General features: G+C 47.6%; 1 protein-coding gene across 18 annotated transcripts in view; it reads right to left on the reverse strand.

The window, feature by feature from the left end:
* The window catches only part of MYH10 (myosin heavy chain 10), a 123863-nt gene extending 105138 nt beyond the window's left edge, over positions 1-18725 (reverse strand). For 5 of the 18 annotated variants that reach the window (XM_026005487.2, XM_026005483.2, XM_026005485.2 and 2 more), the window contains exons 1-2: positions 18446-18724; positions 11453-11828 (exon numbers count right to left, since the gene is read on the reverse strand). In XM_026005487.2, the coding sequence (XP_025861272.1) occupies positions 11453-11828; positions 18446-18504 (435 nt within the window). In that variant the 5' untranslated portion in view covers positions 18505-18724. Of the gene's footprint in view, positions 1-11452; positions 11829-11988; positions 12152-13519; positions 13551-17930; positions 18044-18181 lie in introns of those variants that run through there. The other 13 variants (XM_072730325.1, XM_072730321.1, XM_072730324.1 and 10 more) reach the window with 8 other exon arrangements.
* Between the last annotated feature and the right edge of the window lie 291 nt (positions 18726-19016).

Consider the following 19016-nt stretch of genomic DNA (forward strand, 5'->3'; position numbering starts at 1 on the left):
GAAAGGAGTACGAAAAGAAAAGGAGAAAGACAAACAGGATTATAATAGGACAGAAACTCCAGAGCAGAACATACAACCAACCCCAGGCCCTGAAAGTCATAGCCATCTCGTCAGAAATTGTAAAACGAGGAAAGAAATTCAGACCTAGATGGTCTCTGATGTTCTTTTAAAGACTATTAAAAGGTCAAAAGGAGGGATAAAGAAATTCCTATTAAAACTAGGAGAGCCTAAAACTTGGTGCCAGGATATAGCTGAGGCAGAGGGGGAAACTCAGCTTCACTGAAAGTGGTTTGAACCATGGAATGTGTGCGGCAGGAGCTTAGAAAGGCAGACTCAACTATTTAGGTTATGTCCTGCGAGGGTGATCAGCTATTAGAAGTTCAGAGGAGAGGAGCAATGAAGGGAAGAAGCATGTTTGCAAAAGTATAGATATGGAGGCTCCATGGAAAAAATACTGAAGGGAGAGAGGTGAGTATTGGGGGGAATAGAGACTACTGCATTAGTCCTAGCACAGGGAGAGGGCCCAGGTGAGAGGGAGACTGTGGGTCATAAGAACCCACTCAGGGGAGGGAGACTCAAAGGTACTTGGAAGCTCTTAGCATAAAAACCACCAAAGAGGCAAGCTAAAAATTGCCCCAAGTTTTTAAGCTTGAGAGGCTAGAAATGCTACTGACGAAAAGCAAGAATGATTTGATTCAGGTAGCCCGGATGGCTCAGTGGTTTAGCACCTGCCTTCAGTCCAGGGGGTGATCCTGGAGACCTGGGATCGAGTCCCACGTTGGGCTCCCTGCATGGAGCCTGCTTCTTCCTATGCCTGTGTCTCTGCACCCCACCCCCCCCATCTCTCATGAATAAATAAATAAAATCTTAAAAAAAAAAAAAAAGAATGGGGGATCCCTAGGTGGCTCAGCGGTTTAGTGCCTGCCTTTGGCCCAGGGCACGATCCTGGAGTCCTGGGATCGAGTCCCACGTCGGGCTCCCAGCATGGAGCCTGCTTCTCCCTCCTCCTGTGTCTCTGCCTCTCTCTCTCTCTCCCATAAATAAATAAATAAATAAATAAATAAATAAATAAATATCTTTAAAAAATAAAAAGGAATGATTTGATTCGTAGGGAAGATAAAGACCCCCCTCTGAGCACAGCAAGATCGTGGGAAGCTGAAAGGCGATTCGCTATAGCAGGTGAGTCCAGGAAAATGCCCAGCGAGAGCTGGACACACTGCTGAAGCCATGAGGACATTCTGCAGAACTGCATAGCCTTTAAGACACCAGCTGATGTCATCACATACCTTACCTAAGGGAAACAGACAAAAACCTGTGTATTTAAAAAAAAAAAAAAAAAAAAGCAGGGGCACCTGGGTGAGTCACTCACCAGGTGAGTCACTGGGCTCAGTGGTTGAACATCTGCCTTCAGCTCCTGTTGTGATTGATCCCAAGGTCCTGGGATCGAGTCCCGCATCGGGCTCCTTGCAGGGAGGCTGCTTCTCCCTCTGCCTGGGTCTCTGCCTCTCTCTGTCTCTCATGAATAAATAAATAAATATTTTTTTAAAAAATCAAACCAAAATCTGATATAAGAAGGAAAAAAAAAAGAAGGAAAACAGCATCCAAAGGTTTCAGACAAAGAATGTACCCATGGAAACTACCTATAAAATAAGCTAAAAGAAAAGTTTAGGAAACTGATTTATAGCTACAAGGGGATGTAGGATAACAGGGACTCTAAATACCGGAACAGACACACATAAGAGAAAAAGAGGTGGCTAGGCAAGCGAGGAAAAGCTGTAAGGAATCATATGAAATAAAAAAACAAAAAGTCCCAGCGGAGAAAATAAAGAGCAGAATGGGTATCAGGAAATGGAGTGATACAGTGGACACATTTCTTCTGAGAGCTTCCCTCTTAATGACAAAATAGAACAAAGGTACAATAATAAAAGGAAGGCATGAGGGTAAAACAACAAAAATACTTCAAGGACAGATGAATCCAGAAAGTAAAGCAACGATCGCTAAAATATTAATCATTATTGCTTCTCTGGGGGAAGAAAGGCCAAAATTCTGTAAAAAGAGCAATCATCCAAAAACAAATTTGAAAATGTAGTATGGGCATGCGCGGGGTGATGTATAACATACACTGAGTCAAACAGAATCCACCAAGCCAGTCCACGTAGAAGGGGTGCAGGCCTCACGAGATGACGCATCTGGACAGTGCTCCCCACGGCTGCCACACTCTCAGATGAATGGCACACGAAGACACTCCTACTGCATGAACTTCGCCAATAAAACCCCAGACTCTGACTGACCCTGCTTTTCAATCTCAACACCACAACTTGAGAGATGACCTGGCATTAAGGTCATCCCAAATCCACATCTGGTCAAGCCTCTGGACGCGAATGCAATCAACAAAATCCAGACTACGAGAGGCTCTACAGCACAATGGACCAGAGAAGAGGGGAAATGTATAGATCAGAAGAGACAGAGCAAGTAATTCCAGGATGGTGACCATGCCTGCACCTTGATGCAAACAGACCAAAGCAACTATGATAAACATTCATGAGAAATAAGGACAATGTGAATGTGATGGAGAATTTGACAACACAGGATTATTCTTTCTTGCTTATGCAGATGAGAGTTACCAACCCCAAACATGAGGCTAGAAAGCAAGAGGCTGAGGGGAGTGGCTGGCAACAGCCCTGATGTCCCCCTCTCCCCCACCCTGGCCCCTTGAGTCCTTGGTGGCTACACCATGAGGGTTGGGGTGTACCAGGAACACCGGCCCCGCACAGCCCAAAGCCCAGCCGGGGGGTGTCCATCCCTGATGCTAGTCCCTGTCATCCTCCCACCCACCTAGAGCAAACCTCCAGAAAGAATTTCATGGCACCAAGAGCTGCAGATCACCTCCCCAGTTTCTCAGGTCCAATAACTGGCACAGAAGCCATCACCTGTGACCATAATCCAAGATAATCCTCACACCCCTGTGTCGCCTTGTGTTATCATCTTGGATATGTTCAAGTGATTAAAAAACCTGATCAAGGATTCTGCTGGAGTTTTGGGAACTGTTAAAAGAAAAAAGCCATAAGAAAGAAGCCATAAACAAACAAACAAACAAACATAGAAAGCCTTTTAAAGAAATCACAAAAAGAAAACCCAAAATGAAAACTGCAACACAGAGTAACTGAAATTAGAAATTCACCAGATGTGCTTAATGGCAAATTAGACACAGTTGAAGAAAGAGTCAGTTACTCCACAATTTATCAGAAGCAAATATCCAGGCTGAAGCACAGAGGGGAAAACAGGATTAAATAGAAGTGGCTCCATGGGACATGGTGAAAGGTGACTCAAGACGCCTGAGTCCAAGGTGGACGGACAGTGTGGGGGCAGAAGAGTCTCTACAGAGACAACTAAACTAAGAATTTTCCAACACTGACCAAAGGCATCCAGCCGCAGACAAAAATGCTATAAGCTCCAAACCAAAGACAGAGAAGGAACTTGATCCAAGTACGTTGGGGCAGAAAGCCCACTGGCTCTCGATCTCGGGGTCGTGAGTTCGAGCCCCATGCTGGGTGTGGAGCGGACTTCAAACACCATGAAGGAGGATATAAAGGTGTTATCACACAAGGTGGCCCTTCCTAAAAGGAGGAGGGGAAGTAAAAGGTGGAGAGGAACATAGCGACAAGAGAAAGCTAAGTGAACACTGACCATATGGAGAAGTGGGAAGCACCTCATGGGGTTTAATTTTTTTTTAATTTTTTTTATTTATTTATGATAGGCACACAGTGAGAGAGAGAGAGAGGCAGAGACACAGGCAGAGGGAGAAGCAGGCTCCATGCACCGGGAGCCCGACGTGGGATTCGATCCCAGGTCCCCAGGATCGCGCCCTGGGCCAAAGGCAGGCGCTAACATGGGATTTAAAATGTAGACACCCTGGGGGGCCCGGGTGAGGGTCTGACACTGGATCCAACTCAGGTCGTGATGTCGGGGTCATGAGATTGAGCCCCCCTCAGGCTCCGTGCTCAGCGAGGGTTCTCTTCCCACAGATGTACCATCTGAAGTAGACACAGGAGGGACACCTGGGTGGCTCAGTGGTTGGGCATCTACCTTCGGCTCAGGTTGTGATCCCAGGGTCCTGGGATCGAGTCCCACACCAGGCTTCCCATAGGAAACCTGCTTATTCCTCTGGCTGAGTCTCTCTCTCTCTCATGAATAAATAAAATCTTAAAAAACAAACAAACTAATCCTTTGCGAGAAGCATCACTGCTAAACAGCATTTCATGAGGATTCACCAGAGAGATAGAAACATCCTGCATTTGCATATATGCAGTAACACAGCTTCAAGTGTATACAGCAAAAATGACAGAACTAAAAAAACAGATTAGCAGGAGCAGAGAGAGGATAACCAGTGGATAACCATGGAAAACTGTGATTATACTCAAGACAGAGTGATACTGTGCACAAGGGACCCGTGCCCAATGGCTGACCTTGTAGCCGACCCTAGCACATGATGGGCCAGACAAGCAAGTCTTCCAGGGTATGGTCTCTGACCAGGGGGGAGCTGATATTAGAAATAACCAAATAAACCTGAAAATCCCCTTACGTTTGGAAATCACAAGCCATCTACTCCTAAATAACTCATATGTACCACGAAGACACCCCCATTATTTGGACTGAATGGTAGTGAAAATACAACACACTAACACCTGTACAATACAGCTCAACGCTTATGACTTAGACCTTGGTGCAACTCCAGCAGATCAGGGATGAGAGCGAACAGTACTACAAATCCTACAGAAATTAAGATGGTATGACGAACAACTCTATGCCTAGAAATTTTGAAAATTTATTTATTTATTTATTTATTTATTTATTTATTTATTTATTTTTTATTTATGATAGTCACAGAGAGAGAGAGAGAGGCAGAGACACAGGCGGAGGAAGAAGCAGGCTCCATGCACCGGGAGCCTGATGTGGGATTCGATCCCGGGTCTCCAGGATCGCGCCCTGGGCCAAAGGCAGGCGCCAAACCGCTGCGCCACCCAGGGATCCCAAATTTTGAAAATTTAAAAGAAACAGAGAAATTCCTAGAAAAATATCATTATCAAAACTGACACAACAAACCAAAGATCTGAGAAGTTCTACATCTATTAAAGAAAAACTTGCCCACAAAGAGAGCTATAGTGTTATGTTAAAAAAGAAATAACATGAATCCTATATGAACAGTGTCTAAGAATACACAGAGTTGAGATATTCCAATTCATTTTTCTAAAACCCACATAATCTGGATAGCAAAATATAATAAGGACCGTACAAGAAAGGAAAAATTTTAAGACAATCTCACTCATGAACAAAGATGCAAAAATCCTAAACAAAATATTAGCAAACAGAATCTAGGAATCTAGGAGTATAGAAAAAGAATACTTGGTCCTTGCCAGGTTAGTTTAAAACTCAAATATATATGTATATATACATATATATGTATATATATATATATTTCACCACAATAATAAAATAGCCAGAAAAATCACACTATCATCTCACTCGATGCTGGAAGAACATTTGATAAATTAATATCCAATAAGGACTTTAGAAGTTTATCCATTCAGATAAAAACTAGGAACAGAAGGAAACTTCCCTTAATCTGATAAAGAATATTAAAAACAAACCAAAATGGGAACAACCATCATTCTTAATGGTGAAATGTTGGAGCTTTCTCTCAGAGATCAGGGATGATACAAAGATGCCCATGATCACCACTTCTTTCAATGAATACTTACTGAGGGTCTTAGTGCAACAAAGCAAGTAAAAGAAATGTGTAAGAACTGGAAAGGGGAAAAATAAAACTGTCATTCTTTGTAGACAACATGAGTGCATTCATAGAAAATCCAAAAGAATCTTCAGCTAAAGTGCTGTAACCCATAAGTAATCTTAGTAAGACTTTTTTTGTATTTTTAAATCTAATTTAATCTACATTTTATTTTAACTTTTTTAAGTAGGCTCCATGCCCTGCGTGGAGCCCAACATGGAGACTGAACTCACGACCCCGAGGATCAAGACCCAAGCTGGGATTAAGGGTCAGATGTTTAGCACCCACGTGCTCCAGGCTGGCTCAGTCAGAGAAGCAGGCAACTCTTGATCTCGGGGTTGTGAGTTTGAGCCCCAGGTTGGGCAAAAGATTAAAAATAAAATATATATTTTTTGAAGATTTTATTTATTCATGAGAGACACACAGAGAGAGGCAGAGACACAGGCAGGGGGAGAAGCAGGCTCTCTGCAGGAAGCCTGATGCGGCACTAGATCCCAGGACCCTGGGATCACACCTTGAGCTGAAGGCAGATGTTCCACTGAGGCCCCCAGACGCTCCTCTTGTCTTTATCTTACACCACACACAAAATCCAATTCCAAATGGACCCGAGGCCAACCCCAAGTAATCATCACATCTCCCTCCCAGACCAAGGCAAGAGGAGAATGAAGTCAGGACCTTTGCCACCCAGGCCTAGACCCAGGCCTCCGTGTGAGCTGTCAGGAGGCCCCACCTCCTACGGGAAGGCCTGCCCACACAGCCACCCTCCACCAGCCGAGGCATCAGCTCTGGCCCAACACGCCTTTAGAGATGGGAGACACAGCAAGGACCCAGCCATCACCATGCCAGGGCATTGTCCTCTCCTGCGCTTGTTTTCTGAACTCTGCCTGCATGTTTGTAAACTGTCCCCTTGTTGAGCTCTCAGAACACCCGGTTCAAGGGCCTTCTGTATCCTGCTGGAAAGTGGCTAAGTCAGGCTTCACCTAGAAAAGCTGAATGCATGAGTTACAGGGACACAAACCCAACCACCCAGGATATCCACTCCTTCTTACCCACTATATGGAAAGGCATGCTTGTATGCACCGGGTACCAGCCCCAAACTGGAAAATGCAAACGCCCAGAAGTAGTTGAGTGGATAAATGGGTCAAAAAGCTTACATTGGAACAGTACGCTCTAACAAGATGGAGAAAATAACACAACCTTTTCACTTTCAGGGCCCTCTGACCTTGGAAATTACTAAAAGACCCCAAAGATCTTGTTATGTATAGCCATACACAGAGAACCAAGTTTTTACATATGTAGATCTATTCATTTTTAAATAACAAAATATGTTAACATAAATAACATTTCTCATGAAACATAACCATTTGTTTTTCTGAAATGAAAGTATGAAGGGGGTGGTTGTTTCATATTTTTGTAAATCTATTTTATTATCTGGCTTAACAAAAATAGCTCAATTTTCATATCTGTTTTCACATTCAATCTGTTGTGTGATAATGTTTGGATTGAAGCACATGAAGAAAATTAGACTACGCAGATATTTCGTTGGAAAAGGAAGGTGTAGTTTAACTGACTTTTCAAGTGATCATGGATATACCTCCTTGACACTACACCAAAATACAACAAGTGAGAATTAAAGATTTGATGCGATGTGGCATCTGAAACCCATGGATGAACTTTCATACTATTACGTACATCAAAATCCATTAAATCCATGGGCTCATCTTGCGTGTGGAAAGGTCTTTTACCCACATGTGATTTTGTTACAATGTACACATCATTTGGAAAACATTAGCTCAATAAATTATGCAAGTCTTCCAAATGATGACATTTCACTATATGACATTAAAAAAAAAAAAGAAAAAAACAGTCATTAATGTCACCATCCATCTCACCAGAAAGGGTTTTAAGTGCTGAGAAGCTGTCACGTTCATAGTGGTAAATACAAATTTCCCTGAATCCTAATTTTTTTTTTAAATCTTAAAAGATTTTATTTATTTATTTGAGAAGGGGGGCGGTGACAGAGTGAGAGAATGAGAGCAAGAGACAGAGTATAAGCAGGGAGCCAGGCAGAGGAAGAGGGAGAAGCAGACTCCCTGCTGAGCAGGGATCCGGATGCAGGACTCAATCCCAAGACCCTAGGATCATGACCTGAGCTAAAGGCAGACATTTAACTGACTGAGCCACCCAGACACCCCTCACACAGTATATCAAAAAGACATGTACTCAAGGGTTGACATTTAATAAAATCAAGCTTTTCTCCTGCTTTCTCAAGGACATTCTCCAGTGGAAAGATTAAAATGACCACTAGCACAGTCTGGGGTCATGTTATGATGCATGCGGTTTTCCCCACCATGACTTTTGTACCATCGGTACCAACGCCAACAGTGGAAAGTGCAGATCATAGCTTCAAATAATCATGAGAACAGTTGTGATCTCACAGATCGCCTGGGAGAATCTCAGGGAAACCCCGAGAGTCCACAGGCCACACTTCGAGAGCTTCTAAATTATACCAGCACAAAGCAATACAGATGGACCTTAAAAATGTAATGCTGAGAGAGAAAGCAGACATGGAGGCAATATGCTGTGAGATCCATTCATATAAAAGTTCATAAGCAGAAAAATTAAACTATATTGGTCAGGGAGGCACACTTAGTTGATAAAACACACCAAGGGATTTTAAGACACTTCTCTGTAATTAGCAGACCAAGCAGACAAAAATTGGTAAAGAAGATTTAAACAGAATTAAAAAGCTTACTCCAATGGCTACAAATAGAACCCTACACCCAGCAATAACGGAAGGGATGCTCTTCCCAGACACAGAGATGGCGCATCAAAACAGACAATTCGGGGGATCCCTGGGTGGCTCTGCGGTTTAGCGCCTGCCTTTGGCCCCAAGGCGCAATCCCAGAGTCCTGGGATCAAGTCCCAAGTCGGGCTCCCGCCTGCTTCTCCCTCCTCCTGTGTCTCTGCCTCTCTCTCTCTCTATGTCTATCATAAATAAATAAATAAATATTTAAAAAAAAACAAAAAGACAGACAATACGTCTCACACAGCAAGTCTCAACAAAAACAAAGCAGGATATTAGCTGAACTATATTCTTTGCAACACAATTCATTTAAAACTCAGTAATAAGGGGCTGCCTGGATGGCTCAGTTGGTTGAGCGTCTTGACTCTTGGTTTTGGCTCAGGTCATGATCTCAGGGTCGTAGCATTGAGCCCTGCATCAGGCTCTGCGCTCAGCATAGAGTCTACTTAAGAGTCTCCCTCTCTCCCTCTGCCCCTCCTCACCCCTGTGCTCGCCCTCTGAAAGAAATAAATAATATCTTTAAAAAAAATCAGTAGTAAAAAGGTAACTTAAAAAAACCCATATTTAGAAAATTTTAAAGTATCCTTTTAAATGTTTCACACGTCAAAGAAGAAATCCTAACACAAAACAGAAAATATTTAGGATCGAGTAATAAAAATACCATGCATCCCCACGTGTGAGGTGAGCTAAAATCATATTGGAGGAGACATTTGCAGTTTTCAAATGGTTTTATTAGGAAAGAGGTGAAAATTAATGACCCAAGAAGTTAGGAGGTCAGGGAGAATCAATCCAAAGAAAATGTAAGGAACTAACATAAGCCAAGCTGTTAGCAAAGTAACTTATTTAAACGAACATACGTTAGCTCACCTCTAGAAATGTGTCTGAAAGGTCCTCCCCAAGTTACTATGGTCTTTACATCACACAACTCCATGGCTCCAGTTCGACTGACTGGGGAATCTCAACACCCAGGCACATCCCTCACAGTCTCGGGCACCCACAGCCCTACTTTCCTACTAGGATTCTTTCAAGTCAAGTGTTCCAACTCCAAGGAACCCTTCCTCCGCCTCACTAACTGCACACATGATCACCTCAAATTCCCAGCTTCCAGAGGAACTTAGATTGTCTGTCTGTAAAGAGTAAGGGGGGGGGCATGCTTTGAAGAGAAACTCAGATATCACCTGAGTTATCCCTGAGTTCAGCTGGAGAAAAAAAATCAGACAAGCTCAATAAAAGGCACAAGTCTTAGAATCACAGTGAAGAATGGCCACAAATGAACCAAGTGTCTTTTGTCCAATTCCTTCTCTTTCCCACTGTCTCCTCCCCTCTTCGTCATCTCCTCCCCTCTTCGTATTTCTCTTCTCTCTCTTACTTGCAGGAACGCACAAAGTCCAAAGAGGGGAAGCAAGGTGAAGATGCTGGCAGAAAAAGCACCTGGTTCCCCTCCACACTGCAATTCCCCACAACTCTGGCGGTATCACATGTCCAGCACCAGGTGGCACCCAAAACTGACTCCCACTCAGATCTAAGCTGTCAACTCACTGACACCCACCCAGAGCTGAAATTTCAACTCGTGATCCCACCCATCCCACTCCCGCACTCCCTCACCTCCTCTCCAGACCCCTTCAACCTGCTGGATGAGGGACAAAGGGAAGAACCACGTGGGCACTAGAGACAACAGCCAGGGGTCCCCTGCCTTCCCAAGCCTGTGACTTGGCAAAATCACGGGCGCGGCCAGGATATGGTGGCCCCACACGCTCTGCTGCGCAGGCTTGGCCGGATTCTCAAGGCTGCTATCCGAGTGATGTTCTTACTAGTGGCTTCTCTTCCCCAAGCCGTTTCCTTTCTCAAGCCACCTTCCCAACCATGGTGCCTTTTAAACTCACCTTGCACCTTACCTCATAGGGGAAAAACAAAAATGAGAGACCATCAGGCTTGATGGTATCCACTCTGGTAAGGGTCATGGGAGCACTATTCAGTTCTCAGAGCTTCCCATGGCTAGCTCCCTCCTAGCAGAGAGAGTCCAGCTCCAATGCTACCTTCTCAAAGAGCCCTGCACAGACCCGCTGTGGAAAGCCATTCCCTGACTCACTATATCCCCTAGTCTGGCTTCATTTCCTTATGGGGTGTATTGGGAAGGCAGGGACTTGGCCTGGCCTGTTCACCACCCTCCTCAGCACCTAGAACCTATAGGTGTTCAGTAAATAGGGTCACTTAGTACACCCATTTCTATGGGAAAGCTCGTTCTGATTTGCAGAATTTCTGAATGATTGTGAGCCCCAGGTGCATACCCCTTCAAGAAATTCAACTGCTCTCCCCCAAATGCAGACCATACAAAGTCAACTCTTCTCTCTGCTTCTTTTCATTCTACATCGAAGTTTCTATGTCGCCTCTTTAACTTGCTGCCACCTGCATCTATGATCCCTCAAACATGTTTTGTCATTCTAGAAGCTCTGGCTCCTTGCCGAATCCCCTCCACTCCATGCTCCTGGACGGACGCTGACTTCTCACCGGTGTGCGGTCGCTATCCTACTATACACACAACTCTTACCCCACGTCCGCCTCCCCGGTCCTCCCGCCCCACGCTCTCCCCCTCTCATCGTGCTCCAGCAAACCGCTCTAGAAGTCCTCAACTGCCCTGTCAGTATGCTTAATCGCAGATTAGATTATTCAAAATTATGCGTTCAGATGTAAAGCGGTGCAAGATGGGTAAGCAAGAGACAATCTTTGTCTTTAACTCGAACAGTAACGTGAAACAGAGAGGGTGGGCATCCCACGTTCTGTTTGGCTCTGACACCACGAGTAACCGACACTGACAGCCAGCCACCCCATCCCTTGATTACTTAGCAGCGAGTACTCACATAGATCAATCCCGAATAGTAGCGGTCCTTCAGGTTATGTAGAACAGAAGCTTCGTTCAAGCACGTCAATTCTGCCATATCCTCCACCTTGGAAAACTTAGGTGGGTTCATCTTCTGAATATCGTCTTTGTTGACCATGGCTTTCTTGCCGTTCTCCGCCAACTCCACCATAACCTCATCTCCCCGCTCCTCTTTGATACTTGCTGCCTCGAAACCATGGCGCTCTGATGGAATCCACACTAGCTTTTTAGCCGTCCAGTCGGCCTGGGTGGCAGGGTTATAGATGACAGCCCTGTCCACAAAGAGGTACCTCTCTGGGTCTTCAAGTCCAGTTCTCTGGGCCATTGTAAACAGGAGGATCCAAGGGCAATTGCCTCTAGGAGAAGAGGGGGAGGAGGACCAGGTTAGATGTTAAAAAACATGCAAAAATTCATAGGTTTTACTCTTGTCAGGAACTTAAAACGGAACCCTGGGTAAACAGAAAGCATAACCTTTAGTGGAGGAGCCAGGGTAGTGCTCTTCACGGCCATACTAACCGAGAGTCCAAGGTAAATTTCAGGGGTGACCACAAATTATGCCTCTGGTTGTCTAAAGACCAGGCAAGATGTGCCGGCAGTGGCTGAGGGCTGAAAAACCAGCAAGGGGGAGAAGGCAGGGCTCCAGTTGGGACTTCTTTTTCCTCTTCATTCCCTCTTGCACCTTCACCACAAATTAAACAGGGAGTTAAGAAGGCAATGAGGACAAAGGAAGAGAGTCATAATAAAAGGTCTGGGAAGCAGCACAGGAATTAACGTGGCCACAAGGATGCAGCTACAAAACACATGGCAGGTCCCAAAAGTGTAAAGCGTCAGGTCAGGTCTACACAGGCCTCCCATTCTGCCTTCAGATAAGAGACTCGAAGTTCTTCCCTACAAACACCCCTAAACTCAGTCCCCCGTAGCTTCTCTATGGCCCGTGTGGTCTTAATGCAATTGGAGGATGCCAGGGAGGGACAGCTACTCAAGCATGTGATGCGGGCTCTCCAGGCCTCACCCCCATTCTGCAGCTGCTCCCGCTCCCCATCTTCTCTGCGAGCCTCCATCATTCATCAAGACTCACTCCACTACCCTCCCAACATGCAGCGTGCCTACTTATCCCCTGGCAGGCAGGGCGGCCCAGAGGCACACTTGCATTCCAGATGTGGTTTGACCAGGTGCAGAAGAAAGACAACCACTAACACTGGGAAAAGCACTGTTTCTGTGATGCTCACATTTGACCTAAGTCAAGACCTAACTGGTGTACTTAGCCCTCACTTACCATTGGCTCATGATGAGCCATCAGCTATGGTTCCATATGCACTACTCTCAGCTACGAGCCATCCGATGCTGGTGCAACAGACATTTTCAACCAAGTGGCAGGATTTTACAGTCATCACTCACCTTTCTTTTTTTTTTTTTATTTTTAATTTTTTTTTATTTTTATTTATTTATTTTTTAATTTATTTATGATAGTCACAGAGAGAGAGAGAGAGGCAGAGACACAGGCAGAGGGAGAAGCAGGCTCCATGCACCGGGAGCCTGATGTGGGATTCGATCCCGGGTCTCCAGGATCGCGCCCTGGGCCAAAGGCAGGCGCCAAACCGCTGCGCCACCCAGGGATCCCTTCACTCACCTTTCTGATGTGACTCATCACTCCTGCCTGATAATATCTTTTTGGAATCTGATACCATCATTAAACACTTTTGTTATTACCCCAGATTCCACATTAGTACAAATCTCACAAGTATGGTTTCCATGACCTCATCCGAGTCAACATAAGAGGCCAACTGAGTAACTAGTCCTGCTTCTGTTACCTCTTCCCAGCTTTTCCCTCCTCCCAAAATGATGGGGATTCTTAGTAGGCAACAGACAGAAGGCTAATCACAGAACAGCCTGGGGTGGGGGTGTCTGGCTGACTCAGTTGGAAAAGCATGCAACTCTTGATCTCGGGGTCATGAGTTCAAGCCCCACATTGAGTATACAGATTACTTAAAATAAAATCTTTGAAAAAAAAAAAAAAAAAAAGCAAAGTGGTTACAAGGATCTTAACCTTGAGTCCGCAAATTTCAAACTCCGTGAAGTCACTGAAATGGTATAAAAATATATACTTCAGAAATCATGTTATAATGTAGTGCATTATAAACATGCATGCCCTAGAGCATGGTTCTCAAACTTTGGTGTGTGCACGGGCAGCCCGTAGGACGCTTACAGAAATACCGACCAAAGCCCCATTGCCAGGGTTTCCAATTCAGTAGGTCTGGGGCAGAGCGCCTGGTAATTTGCATTTCTAAAAAGTTCTCAGATGCTGCTGGTCCTGGGACTACACTTTGAGAACCATCACTCCACAGTTCTCTGGTTGCCATGGTGAACCAATGTCGTTAACAGGTATGCTGGGATAGAAAAAAAAAAAAAAAAGGCTGAAAACCAATGTTGACCAATTCCTAACTGATTTAAAGGATATGCGAATGTTTTTTAAATTATGGGTTTGAATAAAACAAAAATCACAAAACAAAATGAAACAAAAAAAATCACCAAAGATGTAATATTAAGACTTCTACAAATAAAAATGCTAATACGTTTTATAAATCAACTTGTAATTTACCTTCTAAGGCATTCACGTGGGGGTGGGCAATTCAGAAAATATTCACAGGGTATGTGTACATTCTGAAGAATGGTTTCCAAAGCCCATCATTATCTCTAGGGACTGGCTTTCGTAAGACTATTAACACACTTTCTGTCTTTCCAACTTATACTTTGCAAACTGCTAAAAAGAAGGGAGGCATGGCTCTGCGGTGGGAATCGTCCTAGATAAATCTGGACATGGACAACAGGACACACATTCCACCTTTAAGATTGAGAGCCTTTTAAAAGAGAAAATATCCCACTATAACAAAATATGGTAACAAGTTACTCTTATCCTTAATAGGTAGGAACTGTATATCCCATATGACACCTAGGAGGAGGTCTTGCTGCTAGGAGGCGTGTGCACACACATTTCTTTAATTTTACACTGGGCATGTAATTATATGCTTAAATTTAGTGGATGGCTATAAATTAGGGTAGCCCAACAGGTCATTTCTGCAGTAGACCTTTATAAAAAAAAAAAAGTAAATGATATATTTAAAAATTAGTTCACCAAATTGGTACACTTAAAATTTATCAGTATTTTTCCTAGGTGAGGAAATTCTTATAATTTATGGGAAAGAAACCAACAGATCACAAAAACATAATTGCAAAATGCTCCCGACTTTGTGGGGGGAGATTACCTAGACACTTTTTTTTTTAAGGAACAGATAACAATAAATAAATAGATAGATAGGTAGATAGATAGATAGATAGATAAATAAATAAATAAATAAATAAATATTTTTAAAACGAACAGATATTCATTGGGTCTTCACTGGGCAGTGAGATTACAAATTACTTTTACTTTTTACTTTTCCAGAGTTTTCTACAACTAATCAGTCATTGAGAGGACACTTTCCTGTCCCTGGCTATCTGGTGAGCACCTAGGTGGCTCCCAGGTCTGCATGGGGTGGGTGGGTGGGTGGGGTATCTCTCCCTTCCTGACCAAACCTCATACACGTGGTCCCTACCCCCACAGTGAGCTTCACCTTCTCCACAAACACCTACCACTCCTTCCAATCCTGACCCAAATGCCACCCTCTGAGAAGTTCTTTTCAGGTCATTCTGGCAACTGCCCCCTTCTGAACATTTCGACTGCTCTTCTGGTTTTTTCTTGCCCTCCCCAGCACCCTACTTGAGGGCTTATTAGCACATAGCAGGTACTCCAACTGCGATTTAGTTGGATAGAGTTTGGGAGGCCAGTGAGGAGGTTTTGTCCACTTTAACTCTTCACTTGTGATTGCCAAGTATGTTGTATTTTTTTCCATTCTACTGTACATGTGTATCTGATCTTGATAATGCTGGTATTTACCAGTGAACCCCTCCCAAATGCTCAGCTTTACGGCATGGGGGAGTACCACAATTTTAAAAACAGCAAATACAGTTCTGTATCATTAATTATGGGCAGGAACCATGCTAAGCAGTTTACCTTTATCAACTCAATCCTCACAACAGCCCTATGAGGTTCGTACTATTAATATCTCTATTCTACAGATGAGAAACCTAAGGTAGAGACAAAGCCGATAACCAGCCCAAGGTCACGGAGCTCCCAGTAGCAGAGCTGGGCTAACCTCAGAGTTCCTGCTGGAATGCCCACCACAACAACGGTGGGGGGGGGGGGGCGATTTTGAAGGATTTTGAAGGGTGTGGAGGGCACTCTACGCTGCCTCTCCACTAAATAAAAATCCTATCGATTACAGTTTCAAGAATGCAGGCTCAGCAATCAACATGCCAGCACAATCTGGCATAGGTTTTACATTTAAGAGAAAAAACACCTATATTTAGGAAAAAAAGGAATAAAGAGCAAACTCTTTGCCACAGACAGAAAGATAATCTGGAAGGTTTTTGGTGTCATTTTGAAAAGAGTGTTTAATTATACCTAAGTCATTATTCTGTATATGAAAGAGCCCCTTCCAAGGCAGAGCCCCATCCCTTTCATTGGTTTTAGACATACACTCCCCTGCAGCTCTGTCCCCTCCCCCACAGCCATTTTTTTACTTCCAAAAAAATGCCACCCCGTAAACTTCTGGGTTGCCTGCCTCCCAGCACCTACCACAGGTACAGAGACAGGAAAACAACTCAATTTTGTGACTACCTTGCACATAACAAGCAAAACACAAATGATCTATAACACATCAACTAAAACAGAATTGTGCCACTTGGTTTAACGACCCCACTGCGGTCACTGACATGACAGGGATGTGCAAACCAAATGTATATTTACCAAAATTCAGCTTAGCCACATGAGCGCAGATACCAACCAAACACACAAGGGCACTACCGCTCTGTATGGCCCGCGCCATCTCAGTGAACATCTTCACACTGGGTTAAAATCTTTCTAAAAATGTGGACGCAACGCCAGGAATTTCAATCCTTCCTACAGAATCAGAAAGTACATAACCCGCTGAAGCACCGAGTCTTCCCTCTTGCACAATGTGCCCTTCAGAATTTCTCCATCTGGTCTCTTATCATCTTATCCAGTCTGTCTTCATTGTGATGATTTCCCTAAGGAGCCCAAATAAAAAGCCAACCTCTAGGGTCACATCCCTTCACTGCCAAAGCCTGCACTGTATAGCGCCCCATCACAGCATATGCTGTCTCCAGATAAGGATGGGAAAGAAGCAAATTTAAGATGCACAAGTCAAGAGATGCATCAAATAAAATGGCCACTTTTTCGGGATCTGAGACAGACAGGGCATACTTCAGCATCAAGAACAGGGGACCCCACGAATACTTGGGGAGGGCAGACGGAGAAAGGAAATATCACAATAAATAGATTAAAGTTTTCCAGACTGAGGAGGCTACGGAGAATAATGAAGCCTGACTCAAAAGGATCCTCACTTCCAGCGTGGAAAAAAAACAAAATCTCGGCAGAGCCCAAGTATTACATCTAGTATATTATATTATTCAGCGAAAACAGCAGCCTTTGTTCCGTGGGCAGGCTGGATCTCCCCCGCCTGCTCTCCCCTACCCCACCCCACCCCTCCCCGCCCCCCTGCATCCACCGCAGTGGGCTCGCAGGCAAGCCGCAGAGGCCCGGAGACACAGATAACGGTCACAGGCAGCGGCCACGCCACCCCGGCCTCCGCGGCTGAGCCCAGACCCGCCGACTGGCCGGCCTCCCTTCCCCAGGCCCGGGCTCCCAGGCCGGCCAGGCTGGGGGGGTGGGTGGAGGGGGCTCCCGGGTCGCCGGGCCGCACCCGCCCACCGCGGGCCCACAAAGCGCCCGCCAACGCCACGACTCCGCCCCGACCCCATTCCGGTCCCATTTCACGGGATCAGGGTGTGACCCCAGCTGCAGAAGGCCAGCGAGGGAGTCCGCGGCGAGCCGTGCCCGGATCGCTTACACAATAAAGGGATCCCGAGCGAGCGCTGACCCTCCCCCCGGCCGCCCTGCCGCAGCGCGCCCCCGCCACATTTCCCGCCCGGCCCCCCGCCCCGGCCGAGCTCAGGCCCCCTGCCCTCGGGGGCCCCCCACCCCACCCCACCCCACGGGGCCCGGAGCGCCGCCCGCGCTCCGACAGCCCTGCGGAGCCCCGACCGCACCCGGGCAGCCCCGCCGGCCTAACACGCCCAGGAGCCCACCCTTTTCTGTCCGGAGCCCCCCACCCGCACCCGGGTCGCGCTTCCCCGCCTGCCCCGCCCGGGAGCCCCGAGACCCCCACCGGGGCACTAGGCCTCCCCCACCCCCGCGTCCCACGGACCCCACACCCCGAGCACTAGCTCCCTGCAGCCCCCGAGGGGTCGTTCGCCGGCCCACTCGGGCCGCGATCCCTGCAGGGGTCTCCAGCCCCAGGCCCCCCCTTGCCCGCCGCTCCTGAGGTCTCTCCACCCACCGGGGTCGGCTCGCTCCCCGCCTCCGTCCGCGGGGCCGGTCCCCGCACGAACCTACCGCCCTCCGCCCAGAGCCCTCTCGGGCGTCCCCGTGCTCCCGCTCGGGCTGCGCTCCAGCCCTTGCAGAGGCGCCCGGCGGCCCCCGCCCCCACCAGCCCGGGACCCTTGCCCCCCCAGCGTTCCCCGCGTCCCCCACCCCCACCCCCGCCCCCCGCGGCCGCCGCGCTCGGACCCGGGCAGCCGCCCCTCTCACCTTCACCGAAGATGGTGGCGCCGGCGCACGTCCCCAGCCGCGACCACAGAGCCGGCCCCTCAGCCCCAAACCCACCGCTGCCTCCGCCGGGCTCCTTTAGCACTGCTGCTCGGGGCTGCCCCACCCACCCCCACCCTCATTGGGCCAGCTCCACGCCCGTCACCGCCGCCCCCAGACCCACTGGTCCGTTTGCGCGCCCATCTCCAAGGGAAGACGTTAGCAACGCGAACGAAGCTACCTTCCCGAGGCCGCTCCCCCACCCACCTGGAAGGACGCTCATTGGCTCCCGCTCCCGGCCCAGGCCGCCGGGGCGCCCGTCTCATAGGCCGCCCCGCACGTCCGTCAAGGACTCCGGGAGGTGCGGCCGCGGCGCTGGTCGGTGATTGGCTGGCGCCCGCGGAGATGAACAGGCGCCGCCACCCGGCGCCGGCGAGCCCGCGGGACAGCGCCTGCGGACCCCGCAGGGGCCTCGGCTGCGCGGCCGCGGGGGCAGGTGTGCGGTGGCCGGAGCCCGGCCCTGCGCCCGGACGCGCCCCCGCCGGCGTCCGGCCGCACAGAGCCCCCTCGGGCGCCTCGCCGCCGCCTCCCCCTGCGGCAGCCGGCGTGTCCCGCAGCGGCACCGGCTGCCACCGCCGAGTCGCGGGCCCCCCGGCGCTGCCTGCAGGGGCGGGGCGGGAGCGCGGTCCAGAGGCCTTACGTCACCCCCGGAGCTGCAGGGGGGCGGGGGGGCCGCGGCTCTGCGGCTCACCTGCAGTGGGGGAGGGGGCGGGGCTCGCTGCGGCTCTGCGCCTGCGCACAGGCTCTGCGGCGGGGGGGGGGGGGGGCGGGGGGGGGC

Source organism: Vulpes vulpes, chromosome 12, assembly GCF_048418805.1.
Source record: "Vulpes vulpes isolate BD-2025 chromosome 12, VulVul3, whole genome shotgun sequence".
In the NCBI taxonomy this organism is placed as follows: Eukaryota; Metazoa; Chordata; class Mammalia; order Carnivora; family Canidae; genus Vulpes; species Vulpes vulpes.